The 15,140-nt window shown below is 37.0% G+C and overlaps 1 protein-coding gene across 8 annotated transcripts in view; it reads left to right on the top strand.

The window, feature by feature from the left end:
• PFDN1 (prefoldin subunit 1) overlaps positions 1–15,140 on the top strand; it is an 81,074-nt gene that overhangs the window by 12,840 nt on the left and 53,094 nt on the right. For 5 of the 8 annotated variants that reach the window (XM_077897491.1, XM_077897490.1, XM_077897486.1 and 2 more), the window contains exons 2-4: positions 2,806–3,256; positions 5,641–5,807; positions 9,468–9,494. In XM_077897491.1, the coding sequence (XP_077753617.1) occupies positions 3,224–3,256; positions 5,641–5,807; positions 9,468–9,494 (227 nt within the window). In that variant the 5' untranslated portion in view covers positions 2,806–3,223. The remainder of the gene's footprint in view (positions 1–2,805; positions 3,257–5,640; positions 5,808–9,467; positions 9,495–15,140) is intronic. The other 3 variants (XM_077897493.1, XM_077897488.1, XM_077897487.1) reach the window with 1 other exon arrangement.

Here is a 15,140-nt window from a genome sequence, read left to right as displayed (position 1 = left end):
CAACAGAAATTATTTTCTCATAGTTCTAGAGGTTAGATGACTGAAATCAAGATTTTGACACTGTCATTATCCCTCTATAAGCTATAGAGGATTTCTTGCCTTTTCCAGCTTCTGAGAGCCAGAAGCATAACTATAATCTTCACATGGCATTTTCCTACCTCTTTACACAGTCCTCTTTCTGTACATGTCTATGTCTGTGTCTAAAGTCCCCCTTTTTATAAGGACACCAGTCATTGTGTTATGGTATAAATGTTTGTGCACCCCCAAACTTCATTTGTTGAAATCCTAACTCACAAAGATTATGGCATTAGGAGGTGGGGCTATTGGGGGGTGCTTAAGTCATGAGAAAGAAACCCTTATGAATAGGATTGATGTTCTCATAAAAGAGACCTCACTGAGATCCTTCACCTTTTCTCGTGAGAACACAGAGAAAGAGGTCAGAGGTCTGTAATCCAGAATAAGACCCTCATCCAACTGTGCTGGCACCCTGATCTTGAATTTCCACTCTCCAGAACTATAAGAAATAAACGTTAGCTGTTTATAAGCCACCCAGTCTGTGATATTTTATTATAGCAGTCTGAAGGACTAAGACATAATGGTTTAGGGCCAGCTCAACAACCTTACTTTAAGGTTGATTACCAATATAAAGATTTGATTTCCAAACAGATGACGTTTGGATTTACTTCAACTCATCTTTTTTAGGGGGACACAGTCAAACCCATAACATAAAGGCCAAGAGTTTATTCTCTAAGCCTCTTCCTGAAAGAATCTACTAAAGGATTTACTTCGTCAATAAGAAAATTGAACTCAGAAGGAAAGAGTGGTATGCAAAAGGAACAATGATCAGAAAAATTGAGAGAAGATTCTTTCCTAAGGTCACACTGCTCTTAAGTCGTGCAGGAAGTACTTGAACCCAAGTTGTCTGATACCTTAGCCTATGCTTCTAACTTTTACTTTACATATGTCTCTATGAGGAGTGTTTTAAAATCTCATGAGGTAATGTACAGGAAAGTGTCTGAGACTTTCTTTGAATTTTAATATTCAGTAATTATTTTATTTATTATCTATAATGAAGTTCTAAGAAGGTCTCAGTGTAGAATTAGGCTTTTCTTTTCTTTTTTTAAAAGATTTTCTTTATTTATTCATGAGAGAGACACAGAGTGAGAGAGAGGCACAGACACAGGCAGAGGGAGAAGCAGGCTCCACGCAGGGAGCCCGACGTGGGACTCGATCCTGGGTCTCCAGGATCACACCCTGGGCCAAAGGCAGGCGCCAAACCGCTGAGCCACCTGGGCTGCCCCAGGCCTTTCTTTCTTTACCAAATTAGAGCGAAATGACAAATTTTCTTCTGAAGAATTCATTCTTACTGTTTATTTTGTATTTTTTCCCTGTGAGGTACTGTGATAGGCGTCCTGGGTATAAGTGGGAGAGCCATTATTTCATAGTTCTTTATTTCAAGGAGCTTACAGTTTGCTAAGAACTTTTTTTCAATATTTTATTTATTTTAGGAAGAGAGAGCAAGTATTAGCTGGAGGGAGGGGCAAAGAGGGAGAGGGAGAGAGAATCTGGAGTAGACTCTGTGCTGAGATAAGAGCCCTACTCAGGGCTCAATCCCACAAAGGCAAGATCATGACCTGAGCCTATACCAAGAGTCAGATGCTCAACTGAACCACCCAGGTGCCCCTGAATTTTTTTTTTTTTCCAGGTAGGAAGTATCATGTACCTGAGAAAGTAATGGATGTAGCCTTGGAGAGAGTTCAGAGGAAAGATTATTTTTGGTCTGCGTGATGAGTGATACAAAAAAGCAAAAAGATATTGGAAGAGGTGGCCTGCTTCCTAGAACTTGAAAGACAAACATAATAATGCTAACTACAAAAAAAAAAAAATAATGCTAACTACATTAACTTAACTATTGAGTACCTACTGTGAGCACAGTGCTATGCTTGGAGCTTTTCTTGGTCTTACTTATTCCCTACAATGACACTGTGAGGTCAATATTGTTACTCTCCAATTAAATGAAGATGCAGGGGCAGCCCAGGGGGCTCAGCGGTTTAGCACTGCCTTCTGCCTAGGGCCTGATCCTGGAGATGTGGGATCGAGTCCCACATTGGGCTCCCTGCATGGAGCCTGCTTCTCCCTACCTCTGCCTGTGTCTCTGCCCCTCTCTCTGTCTGTCATGAATAAATAAAATCTTTTTAAAAAATAAATGAAGATGCAAACTCTATTGTCACACAGCTATTGAAGTGGAACCAGACAGACCTAGGCTCCAGGTAGAGCAAGCTTTGAATTCAGATCTGGCTGGCTCCAAATTTCCTGCCCTTTCCCTTCCCTCTCAAATTTTTAATGTAGGCAACACCTCCATCTCTAGTTTCTAAAAGTCTAACTACTAGTCATTCTTCTGGTTCAGCTGCCAGGTCTTTTACAGCAGATCCTCAAAATGTAGTCTGCAGGTAGACTTACATCAGGTCATCAGGTCATTTTGTGTTTGTGTAAACACAAAATTCCAAGCCTCCGTCTCAAAGATTTTAAGTCATTAAGTTTGGGATGAGGACCAGAGAATCTATATTCTTTTTTTTTAGTAAGATTTATTTATTTGAGAGAGAAAGCACTCTCACAGGGGGTAGGGGCAGAGGAAGAATCTGAAGCAGACTTCTTGCTGAGCGTGGAGTCCAACTCAGGGCTCAATTTCAGAACCCTGAGATCACCACCCAAGCAGAAACCCAGTTGGACCCTCACCTGACTGTATCACCCAGGTACCCCCCAGAGAATCTGTATTCTTTTAACAAATTTATTTGGCCTCTCCAGAACCACTGTGCCTAGAAAGTCTTCCACCAGATTTCAGTAGAAATACATTCTTTGGAAGAACGCGTACTAAAACTTCTGGATTTCTCCATACTGGCATTCTTGAGGTGTAGGCTGATTCTCGGATTTCCCCGAGAGCACAGGGACTCGTTGAAGTAATGAATGCCTGAAGATGTTTTGGCCTTATCTACATACAACTCTATTCAACGAGCACAAACTAAGCTATTTGTCAAAGTGCTTAAAACCACACTCAAAATCTGTGTGCCAAGCCTGATAAGTCACGTGGAGGAAGACGTAACCTGCGTCCCTAGTATTTCTAGAAGCCCTGCTGGTCCGACTCATGCGCAGGCGCAGAAGGAGGCGCGCCCCTCCCCCACCCTCTTTCTGACTCCGGCTGCGCAGGCGCACCGAGTGAACCAAGATGGCGGCTCCCGTGGATCTGGAGTTGAAGAAGGTAAAAGAGGGTCCTGACCTGCCCGAGTCTTCTGTTTGGGAAGCTAAGGGGACTGTGGATAAGAATATCAAATGAGGCTCGAATCCTGAGGAAGGGAAGAGGCCCCAGGGAACTGGGGAGTGATTTCCCAGAGTCCTAAGGCGGGTCTAGGTCGTAGGCTGGCGGGAGGCGAGCAGCTCTCTCTGGGTAAGAGCCGGTTGGGCTAGTCTGGATAAGGCTGGCGGGCCGGTGGCTGGCGGGTCTTCTGGTTCTGAGCGCCAGAGCCTTTTCGTTGTGTGGATCCTTCAGTTCCATAGCAAGGCCTGAAGTTCCATAGCATTTCAAATTGGAGCTCCTTCGGGGAGCTTGCTCGAGCTGAGGCATTTGTAATTCTAAAACTTCATTTGCTTTGGAAGACTTCAAGTCCACCCAGTGTTTTTAGGCCACTTACTCGATCCCATACTTTAAAAGGTCGCAATATTTACGTACTCAGAGTTAGTTTCATAGCAATGCTTTAACTCAGGGCTTTAACTCCCAGCCCTCCCTCTATTCCCCTTTTCTTGAAGGACTTGTCAAAAAAAAGAAGAGTCCGTAAAATTTTCCAAATAAAATTGTTATCAGAAGGATTTGGATTTCTCTCTTCAAACAGTTGCTTATAAATGTGTTTTACTCAAAATGTTTTTTGCCATCTAAGGCTTGTCACGGAAAGGATCCTGGACCTTATCTCCTTTAATCCTGTACTTTTTCTGGAAAAGGAAACTGAATTCCAGAAAAGATTTAGTCAAAAGTTGGGACTAGAATCCACTATTCTCTACGCCACATCTTTTGATTATTAATTTAGGTTCTCCAGAAGAGCAAATTTTACGTCTTAACACTACTTCTGGTCAACCTTTGCATATGAACTAGGACAGCTGAAATAGTTGTTGCTCCTAATAAATGAAGCTATTTGTTATTGCTCTGTGGATTGTATGTAATGTGCTTTTTGTATTTCTTCTTTTGAAACTTGTAAATTTAGTCTTTAACGTGGTGTTCCCTAATACCCTAACATCTCAGTTTAAACAATATACCAGCTTCCTTAACAAAGTGTGTACAGAACAATCAGGTATTACCTGGAATTTTACATGCAAAACAAAATTCATCGTAAGAAATCTTAACACATTCTAAAAGTTTACCTTTCTTCTGTTAAGGTTCAAATGTAAATCAGAGTTTAGTGAAAGCAATAGAATACAGCTGTGAATGGATTTACCTCCTGGTATTTGAATTAGTTTCTTAATAGAAACCCTTGGACAATGACTGCAGATGATTGGAGACCTTAATTGGATAGTTTTGACGGCTAATTAAATTAACTAAAAAGGAAACTTGTTTAAAGGTTTTATCTTCTAGTATCTTTATAAGGTTTTGGTGGTTTTTTTTTTTTTTTTTTTTTTTTTTTTGTGGAGACTAATAGGAAATTTCAGGCACCTCCAGTCTCCCCTGATTAGTTTTTAAAAACTTACTAGTCATCAATCAGAAAAAAGTTTAGTAGCCTTTGCCGTGTATTGCAGTCACAAATGTTATTATTAAGGCATAAGTTTGACAGCATCTGAAAGTCATTCCCAAACTTAAGAGTATCCAAGAACTATGTTTATCTTTGAGATGTGTACACGAGGGGTCAAATTTGGCTTGGTATTTGTGTATGAAGATCATGATGCAGTTCTACCAATGCTTTGTTTTCTTTGTTTCTAATCTTTATCTCAAAAATATTTGTATTTTGAATATTACTGTAGACAGTAGAATAGAAACATTCCTGAACTAGGGGTCAGAAGAAATGGATTTAAGTACCCGTCTTTCACCTGATAGTTGTTGAACTCTGTGCAGGCCACTTATATCTCTTTAATAAATTTGTAACTTTAATTTGTAAAGAGTGATGATGAAACTGCCATCCCTAACTCATAGGATTATTGAGAGGACTAAATGAGATATTAGTAATTCCTCAGTGTTCTCATATTAATATTCCCTTGTTAGTATTTCAAACAAATAATGGGAAAGTGTTTTGAAACATAGTCATGTAACACAAATGAAGTAAGTCCTTGTGTTTACGGTTCTTGTTTTGAATCCCTGGGTTTCATCCTCTGACTCTTGCATTTATTGTTTTTATTACTCCTTGGACACCTGCTCCTTCATATGGTTATTTAATGTGCATTTGTTCTGCTTCAAATAGACTGCATCTTCTGAGGACAAGATAAGTTCATTATTTAGTATGGTGGCTTGATTGTTTACAATCATTGACTTTTACTGATGTTTGTGTTGGTAAATTTAACAGCTTTGTCTCTGGTTAGCATGCTTTATTTTAATATATTTGGATTTGATTTAAGTGTCTCCTATAAAATGTTTCACCCACTAAATCAAGGGCTTGTTTTTGTTAGGCCTTCACAGAACTTCAAGCCAAAGTTATTGACACTCAACAGAAGGTGAAGCTTGCAGACATACAGATTGAACAGCTAAACAGAACGAAAAAGCACGCACATCTTACAGATACAGAGATTATGACTTTGGTAGATGAGACTAACATGTATGAAGGTGTAGGAAGAATGTAAGTAAAATATATCCTTAAGGGGGTTGTTAACGGGAGAGTTTTTGTCCAGAATTTGTTCATTTTAAAACTTGGGTTAAGAGGTACCTGGGTGGCTCAGTGGTTGAATGTCTGCCTTGGACTCAGGGCCTCAAATTATGATCCCAGGGTCCTGGGATTGACTCCCTCATCAGGCTCTCCAAGGGGAGCCTGCCTCTGCCTCTGCCTATGTCGCTGCCTCTCTCTGTGTATCTCTCATGAATAGATAAATAAAATCTTAACAAAAAAAACCACCTTGGGTTAAAATATACAAACTTTGAGTAGCTTTGAGGATCATCTAGTCAGATACCTCCTTTCAAAAAATGCTAACTAAACTCCAGATAAATATGTTTAATTTTAGACTTTGAAGTACATTTCTTAAATATTTTCCTGTTCTTCTTTCTATAATCAGATAGGTACTTAAGTGTATAACTTCAATGACAAATACATGACTTGTCAGGAAAAGATGTAATTTTGTGTGTAAGATTTAAGTAGATGTAGTTTTAACTTCCCTTATCCTATCTGATTTATTAGGAGTTGTACAAAATATGGATCTTTCAGGTCTTTGACCAGTGTTGTAAAATAAAAATAAAGATTTGTATATCATTTAAATACAGTCATTCTATCAAACATGAGAAATCAAATAAGCTTGTTTACCTTCTGTTTGTTCTGTTATATTATTAACCACCTACATTGAACTTTTTTTTCTTTTAAGAGATAAATTTGAGAAAGACTGCATCTCTCACAAGGGGAGAATAGATCTGCTTCGTGTTCTCTAAGCAGTAAATACGGAATGGAAAAGCCTTTAACTACAGGTCACATTCCATTACAATGAGCTAAAAGGAGAAGACTGATTTTTTTCTTAAGCGGGGGAGGTGCAAGAGGAGGGTTTTTCTGGAATTTGGTCTTTGAATATTATTTAGTGAGTGGACCATTACTACAAGTTTGGGGATCTTTTAGTTGAGTGGAATTTGACCTTAGTCTTAGGATGACTTGTTTTGTGATTGATTTGAAGAAAGCATAACATGTGTAACCATTAGTAATGGCTTTGGAATGACATCATGAGAAGTAGACTGTGCTCATGACTAGTTACTCCATTTCTTTTTGAAAAGAGATATATTATGATAAACATGTGATTTGCTTTCTTAGCATAAACAATGTGTTACAAATAAATTTTATCTCTGTAATTCATAATTTTCATTTTAGCTTATTTTTAGAGGAAGAGAATCCCACTTTTAGAGTTTGCTTACTGGGACACGAAATAATTGGGATGATAACAAAGTAGAACCCTTAAATATCTGTCTGTGTAGTATGAGGTGCATTGTTGGCATTCACTACAGGATAATTTTATCTTTAATGTGAATATCCTTGGTGTTAAAACAGTAATGCCAGCTTTTATAGCATGTTTGTTAACATGTTACACCTGGACTTCATGTCACAACATTAGCTTTTGCAACAGTTAAAGAATCTCTTTTGCCAAAAATAGCAACACTCTTTTGACTGTCTTTGGCCTTTTGAGCTATAATGAAATTTTTAGTTTTAATCAGAATAATTTAATTTATTAAACGTTGTGCAGAAGTGCTAGGGTAGTTGCTTTTTTTGCATACCGCCCTAAGTGCTACAAATAGGTTGTATTCTACACATAGAAGTCTAGAGTTAAAAGGCTGTGATATTATTTAGTTAACAGTAAAACAGTAGTAGTATTTCAGGAAGATTTATCTCATGTAAAAGAAATATATAGTTTTAAGTGTTTGGATAAAGTGAAGCCTACATAATTTCAAGCTTTGGTTTTCAATTTGACTCTTGTGCTTTCTGCATCCCACTGGGAGTGCGAATATGACCCTGCATTGTAGGGGCATGTAAGGTGAATAGCGTTTGTTGTTTGGCTAGAGTATTAGTGCCCTCAGGAAGAAAAGACTTGCTGAGTATTAGTCTGGTCATGAGGATGTTCTCCTTTGATGCTAAACCTGAAATAACTATTTCTGAATTTATAGTCTTGAGTAATCTTGAGTATCATTGTGATTCACTTCTTTAATTCTAGTCTTTACCTTAATTTGTCTTTTCCTTTTTGAGTATTATTTGGGAATTCTAGTTAAAATACTAATTTTTCTCAAGCTGTTTTAAAACCATGAATTATAAAATCCTAGACACTCCATTTTTATTTTAGTACCTGCAGTAGATTTTTCCCATTGATGAAATTCAGGCTTCATTGTATCTTGCCTAGATTATTGCAATAGCATTTTGATTGTTCTTTCTGCCTTTGTTTTGTTTGTCCAAATGCACTCTTTATACATCTGCTGAAATTGATCACGTCCATATTTTTCATAAAATTCTTTGATGCCCACAGGATAAAATCTAAATTTACTAATCTATCATTCGTATTCATGCATAATCTGTCCTCAGTGTACCCCCTTCACCTCAGGTCCTGCCACTGTCTTTTCCCAAGCTCATGATAGCATGTAAATTTCATGTCATGGACTTCTTGCATTGATTTTGAGTTATCTGTTGAGAAGGAGTTTGACTCCCATGTGGGCTTTAAACATGTTTTAGTTGATTAGTAATGTCTGTCATGGGTGAAGGTAGAAGAGTAGTAATTAGCACATGTACCAGAAATGGTTGCCCCTACCTTTTTTCACAGGGCTTTGTCACACAGGTTTTTATGCTTTCTTGCTTTTACTCATTCTGCCCTTGGCCTGAAGTATCCTGTTTTCCTTGTGAAATTCTTATCCTTCAAGACACAGCTCATCTTCTCTGAAGATTTTTCTCTCCTCCCTTACAGACGTATTTATACTTTGCTGGATGATAGCAGAGCTTTTGTTCCTATAGCTAGTAGAGGGGGGAGAGAGAGAGACAGAGAGAGAGAGAGACGATTGATTTCTAAGTGGATAATTTTTCTCAACTAGGTTGTCAGTTCTGTGAGACCATATACATATTTTGTTGCCTCAGTTCTCGATATGATGTCTGGCACAAAATAGGTGTTAAATGTGTCTTGATTTGAATTGAGTATAATTCTTTCTCTTGTCTAAAATAACTGCATTTTCTTTTGTTTCTTTAGAAAGAAAATGAGTTTAGAAAGTTGGACAATTAAGAATTAGGCTTTCTTATTCTCTTTTAAAATATGATTAAACAGGGGTGCCTGGGTGGCTCAGCTGGTTAAGCATCTGCCTTCAGCTCAGGTCATGATCCCAGAGTCCTGGGATTGAGCCCTTCATCCAGCTCCCTGCTCAGCAGAGAGTCTGCTTCTCCCTCTCCCCTTGCTTATACTCTGCTCCCTCTGCTTGTAGTCTCTTGTCCCCTCTCTCTCTCTCTCAAATCTTTAAAATAAAATATGATTCAACCAAGGTGAAATTGTATAAGTAATATTATTTTGACTAAGGTCAGAGGAGTTGTTACTGTCGTTTGGACAGGATTAATTCTTTAAATTTACCAAGAAAGTAGAACAATTCTAAATGCCAGCCAGTTGCAGAGATGTTCATTCACAACTGACAATATAGAAGAACCGAAGCCTTTAGAATTATACCGAGGCCAATATAATCCTTAGAGAATAAAGACGATTCTTTGCAGAATACTATCAGTATAATAGTGTCTCTTTTACCTTCCTCATTTTCTTTTTTTTTTTTTTCCTTCTTCATTTTCATATAGGATGGAAGTCAGATTTTCCTTTATAGGGTATGTATTTTAATCAAATCTTGCAAGCTCACATGTCTTTCAAATCATAAGTATGGAGAAATTTGGTAATGTTAAATACCTCTCATATACAGCTAATTTTGGTTTTAAGCAAGAAAAATCAAGCTACAGGGTAGGAGATGATGAATTGCTGTAGAATGTAAGTTCTCCATATTCATTGCTCAAAGCTATATTCCATCCAGTCTCTTGGCGTGTTGCCAGTACATTTTAGTTCTCTTACTTCATATTCTTTGGAGAGGCTGTTATGTAGCCTGATACTACTACCACCAATTTCTAGTTTGGCTACTTAAGCTGTTTGTGAGCTGACCTCACCATACTGCTTTGAGAACTATGATGAAAGTTACAACTGTGGAATGATCTGTCTGAATAGTTGCAAGTGTTTGTCTTTGCATCTTTCTAGCATGCAAGAAGGGAATAGACATAATTCTCAAATATTACATGGATGTTTCTTGTATCTTCATGAATAAGAACAGTTTATAATGGTTTATGGGGATTTTCTTCCCTTTTACTGTGCACACTAGAAAATAAAAGAGTATTTTTAAAAAATAAGAATGATATTTGAAAGTACATGTAAAGGACATTTAACCATGCTGGTATTTGGAAGGACCATCATTAGAATAAATGTCAGACTTATTTTTATTAGCAGTAGGTGTGATGTCAAGTTTATTCTATAATTTTAATGTCCTTTTACTTGAGCATTGCATAAATTTCTTCTTTTCCAAATAGACAAATGAAGCTTTTAATTTTTTTTAATATGGGATGAACTTGAGTAGATTAGCCTTTGAGAAGAATGATTAGTGCCTTTTTAAAACTTGAACCTAACTAAAATAACTTTGTACCATATTTAAACCAATTTAGAGGTATGCCACCATTCTGTGGGTATTTTTTACATTTAAGGAACTAAGAATGAACAATGGTATAAATCTACCAACTAGATAAGTGTCTAGCAATGCAGAAATTGCTGTTTGGGAGCGGTGTTGCTATTTCTACTTGTTGAAGTAATTTGATGGTTGATCTCTAATGGTTGAAAGATCCAGAAGTGTGGAACTTAAGATAACTGTGCCACAGGTAGAAAGTAAAACAGTAGATATATTCCTGATAGGTAACAAATTAACATCAACAACAAAAATCTTAAAATTTGAGCAACTTTTTAACTAATTAGGATTTTTTTTTTTAATTTTTATTTATTTATGATAGTCACAGAGAGAGAAAGAGAGAGAGAAAGAGAGAGAGGCAGAGACACAGGCAGAGGGAGAAGCAGGCTCCATGCACTGGGAGCCCGGTGTGGGATTCGATCCCGGGTCTTCAGGATCGCGCCCTGGGCCAAAGGCAGGCGCCAAACCGCTGCGCCACCCAGGGATCCCGACTAATTAGGATTTAATGAATTCTTCATGACAGCTTGATTGAACTACCCTTTATTTAAAATACTATGTTGGGTTTGTTGTGATTTTGTTAGTTTGGATGTTGACCTGTAATTTGAATCATGACATTGAGTAAAGCCAAGTTGAAGTAATTTGCTCTTTCTCTGTTTTGTTATGTTAAATATTAATAGAAGGACATGGTCATGGTGCCTCCAGTTTTGCAACCATTTTACAATTTCATGTAACTGTAGAGTTGGTATTCCAGTCAATTTGAGGTAATTTTAAAGCCAGCAAAATAGTTGTACTAGATTAGGAAATAAATCACAAATCTTGGTGCAATAAATATTATTGATGTTATGGTAAAAATAGTTATATTCTTACTGGAATCAAGTTTGGTTATTTAGTGATTACTATAGGAGAAAAAATGTGCACATTATTTTTGTTGTGAGAGCACACTACGGATATAAATTTATTGGCTCCTTGTATGCTTTCTTTACTCCTTGTATGCTTTCTTTAAAGGTAATCTGTATTTTAGAAAAAAATGAAGCAAAGATAGCTAAGAATGTTGTTCTTACCTTTGAAAATTGTTTTTTAGATTTCATTTTAAAGGAAGAGGGGTTCTTGATGTTGAGCTGCTTTTATTAACAGACTGTGACCCACCCTTTTTGTGTTTTTATACAGAGCCATTTAAAATCCTGGCTTTCATTGCTCAGAGTTCTAAGGGGGGAAAAAACCCAACTTTTCCTGTTGTGCAGGGAAAAATGACTTCAGTCTTGTTGATACTGAGTATGTATATGACCCCAGATGGGCACACTCTCATCTTTCACAGATGCGATACTCTAGGGAGAGGAGATTTTTGAGTAATATTCTTAATTTCCTTAAGTAGTCAGTGATTTAAAAACTCAAATGTTCATTATAACTCTGCTGTAAGGCTGTGTGGGATGACATCACTGTTTTTGCGCCTGGGGAAGTTAACAAACATTTGCGTAGGAATTACATAGCTATGTTTCTTCTTCAGAAGAGTACTTTTAATAATTCTTTCCCTTCCTCCCCTCCCATGTCCTCCAGAATCCAGACTCACTGAAACACAGGAAGTTAGATTCAAAAATTGTGCTAATTAGAAGTTTATTGTAAAAAAGGAAAAGAAGTCCATTATTCTTAGCTTGGGATGTAGAAACATGCAAAAATAAAATTTTTATTTAATGTGTCCTTGTAGGGTTACATATTTTAGGCTCGAACTTGATTTAAAAATGTAAATGTAATTGATTCATTTGGTTACTTGGAGGATTTGGCTTTTGTATTTCCTGACATCAAAAGGCCTGACTTTTTTTTTTTTTTAAACTGGCAAAGGATTAAACAAAACCTGCTTTTGTTGCACGAAAGTAGCAATTACTCAGCAACACAAGAGGATACTACAGTGTATTCCAATTGGTGATAAGGATTGATTTAGTAAACTGAGGGAAGGATGAAAAGTATCATTACCTTGTTCCTTATGTAAATAAAAGTTAAGGTAACAGTAACCTTGAACTATGTTACTTTGTCATTTGGGAATTATTTGCTGCAACTGACTTCAGCTGAGTTTCTCTGAAATGAAAAACATTCAGTGTTAAGCTGTACTGAGAATTTTCTGATTTTAGCTGCCACTTATCTCATAATGGCAAATTTAGGAACAATTTGCTATCTAATCTGTTTGAGAGAGGACTGAAATGGTCATGTCAAGGAACATAATCTGCTTAACGAAACATCCAAAAGGAGCTAAGAAAAAATATTGACCTAAAGGGGAAAAGTCAGTCCATGTATGTGAACACACACTTGGTAGTGACTTCTTAGTATTCTTTCCTGTTTATTGTATCAAGAATTGCTATGCGCTACAAATACCCTTTGCCCAGAAGGAATGATTAGGATTGCAGTTTGTTGCATGCACCATTAGTGCCTGTGGTTTTGTGAAGAATGTATGCTCAATTTATTTTTAGCATTTGAGTTCGAATAGACATATGTGAGGGAATGTTCTCTTATTGTCCTGGCCAGGAACTCTCGTTACCATCTCTTGTTTTGAGGAAGGTCAGCTACCTTGAAATGGACCAGATTACTTGGAAGATACTGTTTCCTTGGTTTTGAAGAGGACTTGAAATGTTCTCACATGAAAATTTGCATAGCAGCAAGAACCCAGTATTAAAAATGTATCTTTAAATAGATAAGAGCATGACTGCCCTAAACCGAGTCTTTTACATTGTTTGGCTCAGGGTAAAAAGATTTGAATCACAATATGCATCCTGTATGTGTGTCTCATTGACTCATACGCATTTGTGCCAAAATATTTATATTTCTCTGACTTTCTGCTTTTGTACCAGAAATCTTCTGTTTATGTCCTTCAGTACTCATTGGATAGTAATTTTTTTTATTCAGTGGTTACATTTCATTTGGTGTTACATTTTAACCTAGTAAAATAAAGATCATATCTTGGAAAAAGTTGAGGCAAATCTTGATGGTTATATGTGGATATGTTTGGGGTTTAATGAGGCTAGAGTAAAAGTGGTAAACATCAGAGGTGATTATTTACCAGAATACTTAGAATACCAAATAGTGACCAAAAATAAATAAACATCATGTTTAAAATAGATTAACATACTACTTCCATTTTAGGAGTAATAGTTTGATTTAAAAATACACAGTGATTTCTAATTAGTACAAATTGAACCTAGCAGTACATGAGTTACTCTTCTAGAAAAAGGGATGTATTATATGGGCCTGGATTCCTGAAGGGACCATGGTTCTCTGATAATTCCAGTGAATTCTCAATCTTCATCTAATTTGACCTATCAGTAGTGTTTATTTCAGCTGGTCTTGCTTCCCTTGTTGAAGCATTTTCTTCCTTTGGCTTCTAGGATACCAAAAAAACCCTTCTTGGTTTTCCTTTTATTTTACTGGCCATTCCTTCTCATTCTCCTTTACTGTTCCTTTTTCTTTCCCATTTCCAAATTTTAGATTGACTTGGGCTCAGCCTTTGGAAAATTTCCCTTCTCTTGTCTATACTCAGTCTCTTAGTGATTTCATCCAGGCTTATCTCTTTAAGTGCCTTTTTATATACTGGCAACTCCCAGATTTTTATCTTTAGCTTAGACCCCTTCCCTGAACTCTAAACATGTATATCCACCTGCGACTACTTTATATCTTCATTTGTTGGTCTGATAGGCATCTCAAAATTAACTTGACCAAAATAAAATTCTCACTGCCAGTTCCTCCCTATAGTCTTCTTCATATGAGTAGATGGCTTTTCTGTCCTTCTATATCTTGTAGAAATCCTTGACTCCTCTCTTTCAATATTACATTCAGTCCATTAGTGAAGACTAACATTAAGTTTGGTCCAGAATTTGAACATTTCTACTTAGCACCACCCTGACCTTAGCTAGCATTGGATTATTGTAACTGCTTCCTATCTGAACTCTCTACTTCCATCCTTATCACTTTATAGCTTTTCTCAACTGAGCGCCCAGAGTGATCCTTTTAAGACATAAGTCAGATCACTCTAGCCAAAACCTTCAGATGGTTATCACTGAAAAAGACAAGGACTTTGCAGGTGCTGATCTCTCTCTCTGGAGCTCTGTTCTTCCAGATGTCTCCGTACATCTTTATCTTCTTGAGGCCTTTACATCTTTATCTTCTTGAGGTCTTTATTAAAAAGGCATTGAAGCCTTTCATAACCATCCTATTTAAAATTGTACTCCTACTTCGACCCCTCCTCCCCCGACTTACTTGCCTTTTGTATTCTCTTTTTTTGGCTTTATTTTTCTCCATAGCACTTTATAACCATCTGGCATACTCTAGTACTAATTATCCATTTTTCTTAAGTAAACTTTATTGAAAGTTAAATTTTACCTTCTTAAGTAGACTTTATTGAAAGTTATACTATAACTTATATATAGTAAAATACACTCATTTTTAAGAATACAGTTGGATGGGGATCCCTGGGTGGCGCAGCGGTGTGGCGCCTGCCTTTGGCCCAGGGCGCAATCCTGGAGACCCGGGATCGAATCCCACGTCGGGCTCCCGGTGCATGGAGCCTGCTTCTCCCTCTGCCTGTGTCTCTGCCTCTCTCTCTCTCTCTCTGTGACTATCATAAATAAATAAAAAAATAAATAAATAAAAATAAAAAAGTTTGCTTTAAAAAAAAAAAGAATACAGTTGGATGAATTTTGACAACTGTAACCACCACTCCAGTCATCATATAGAACATTTTCATCAAAAATTCCTTTTTTCTCCCAAGTCA

This window comes from Canis aureus, chromosome 5 (assembly GCF_053574225.1).
Source record: "Canis aureus isolate CA01 chromosome 5, VMU_Caureus_v.1.0, whole genome shotgun sequence".
In the NCBI taxonomy this organism is placed as follows: Eukaryota; Metazoa; Chordata; class Mammalia; order Carnivora; family Canidae; genus Canis; species Canis aureus.
The sequence above is the reverse complement of the archived record's forward strand: the minus strand, read 5'-3'. Positions and strand labels throughout refer to the sequence as shown.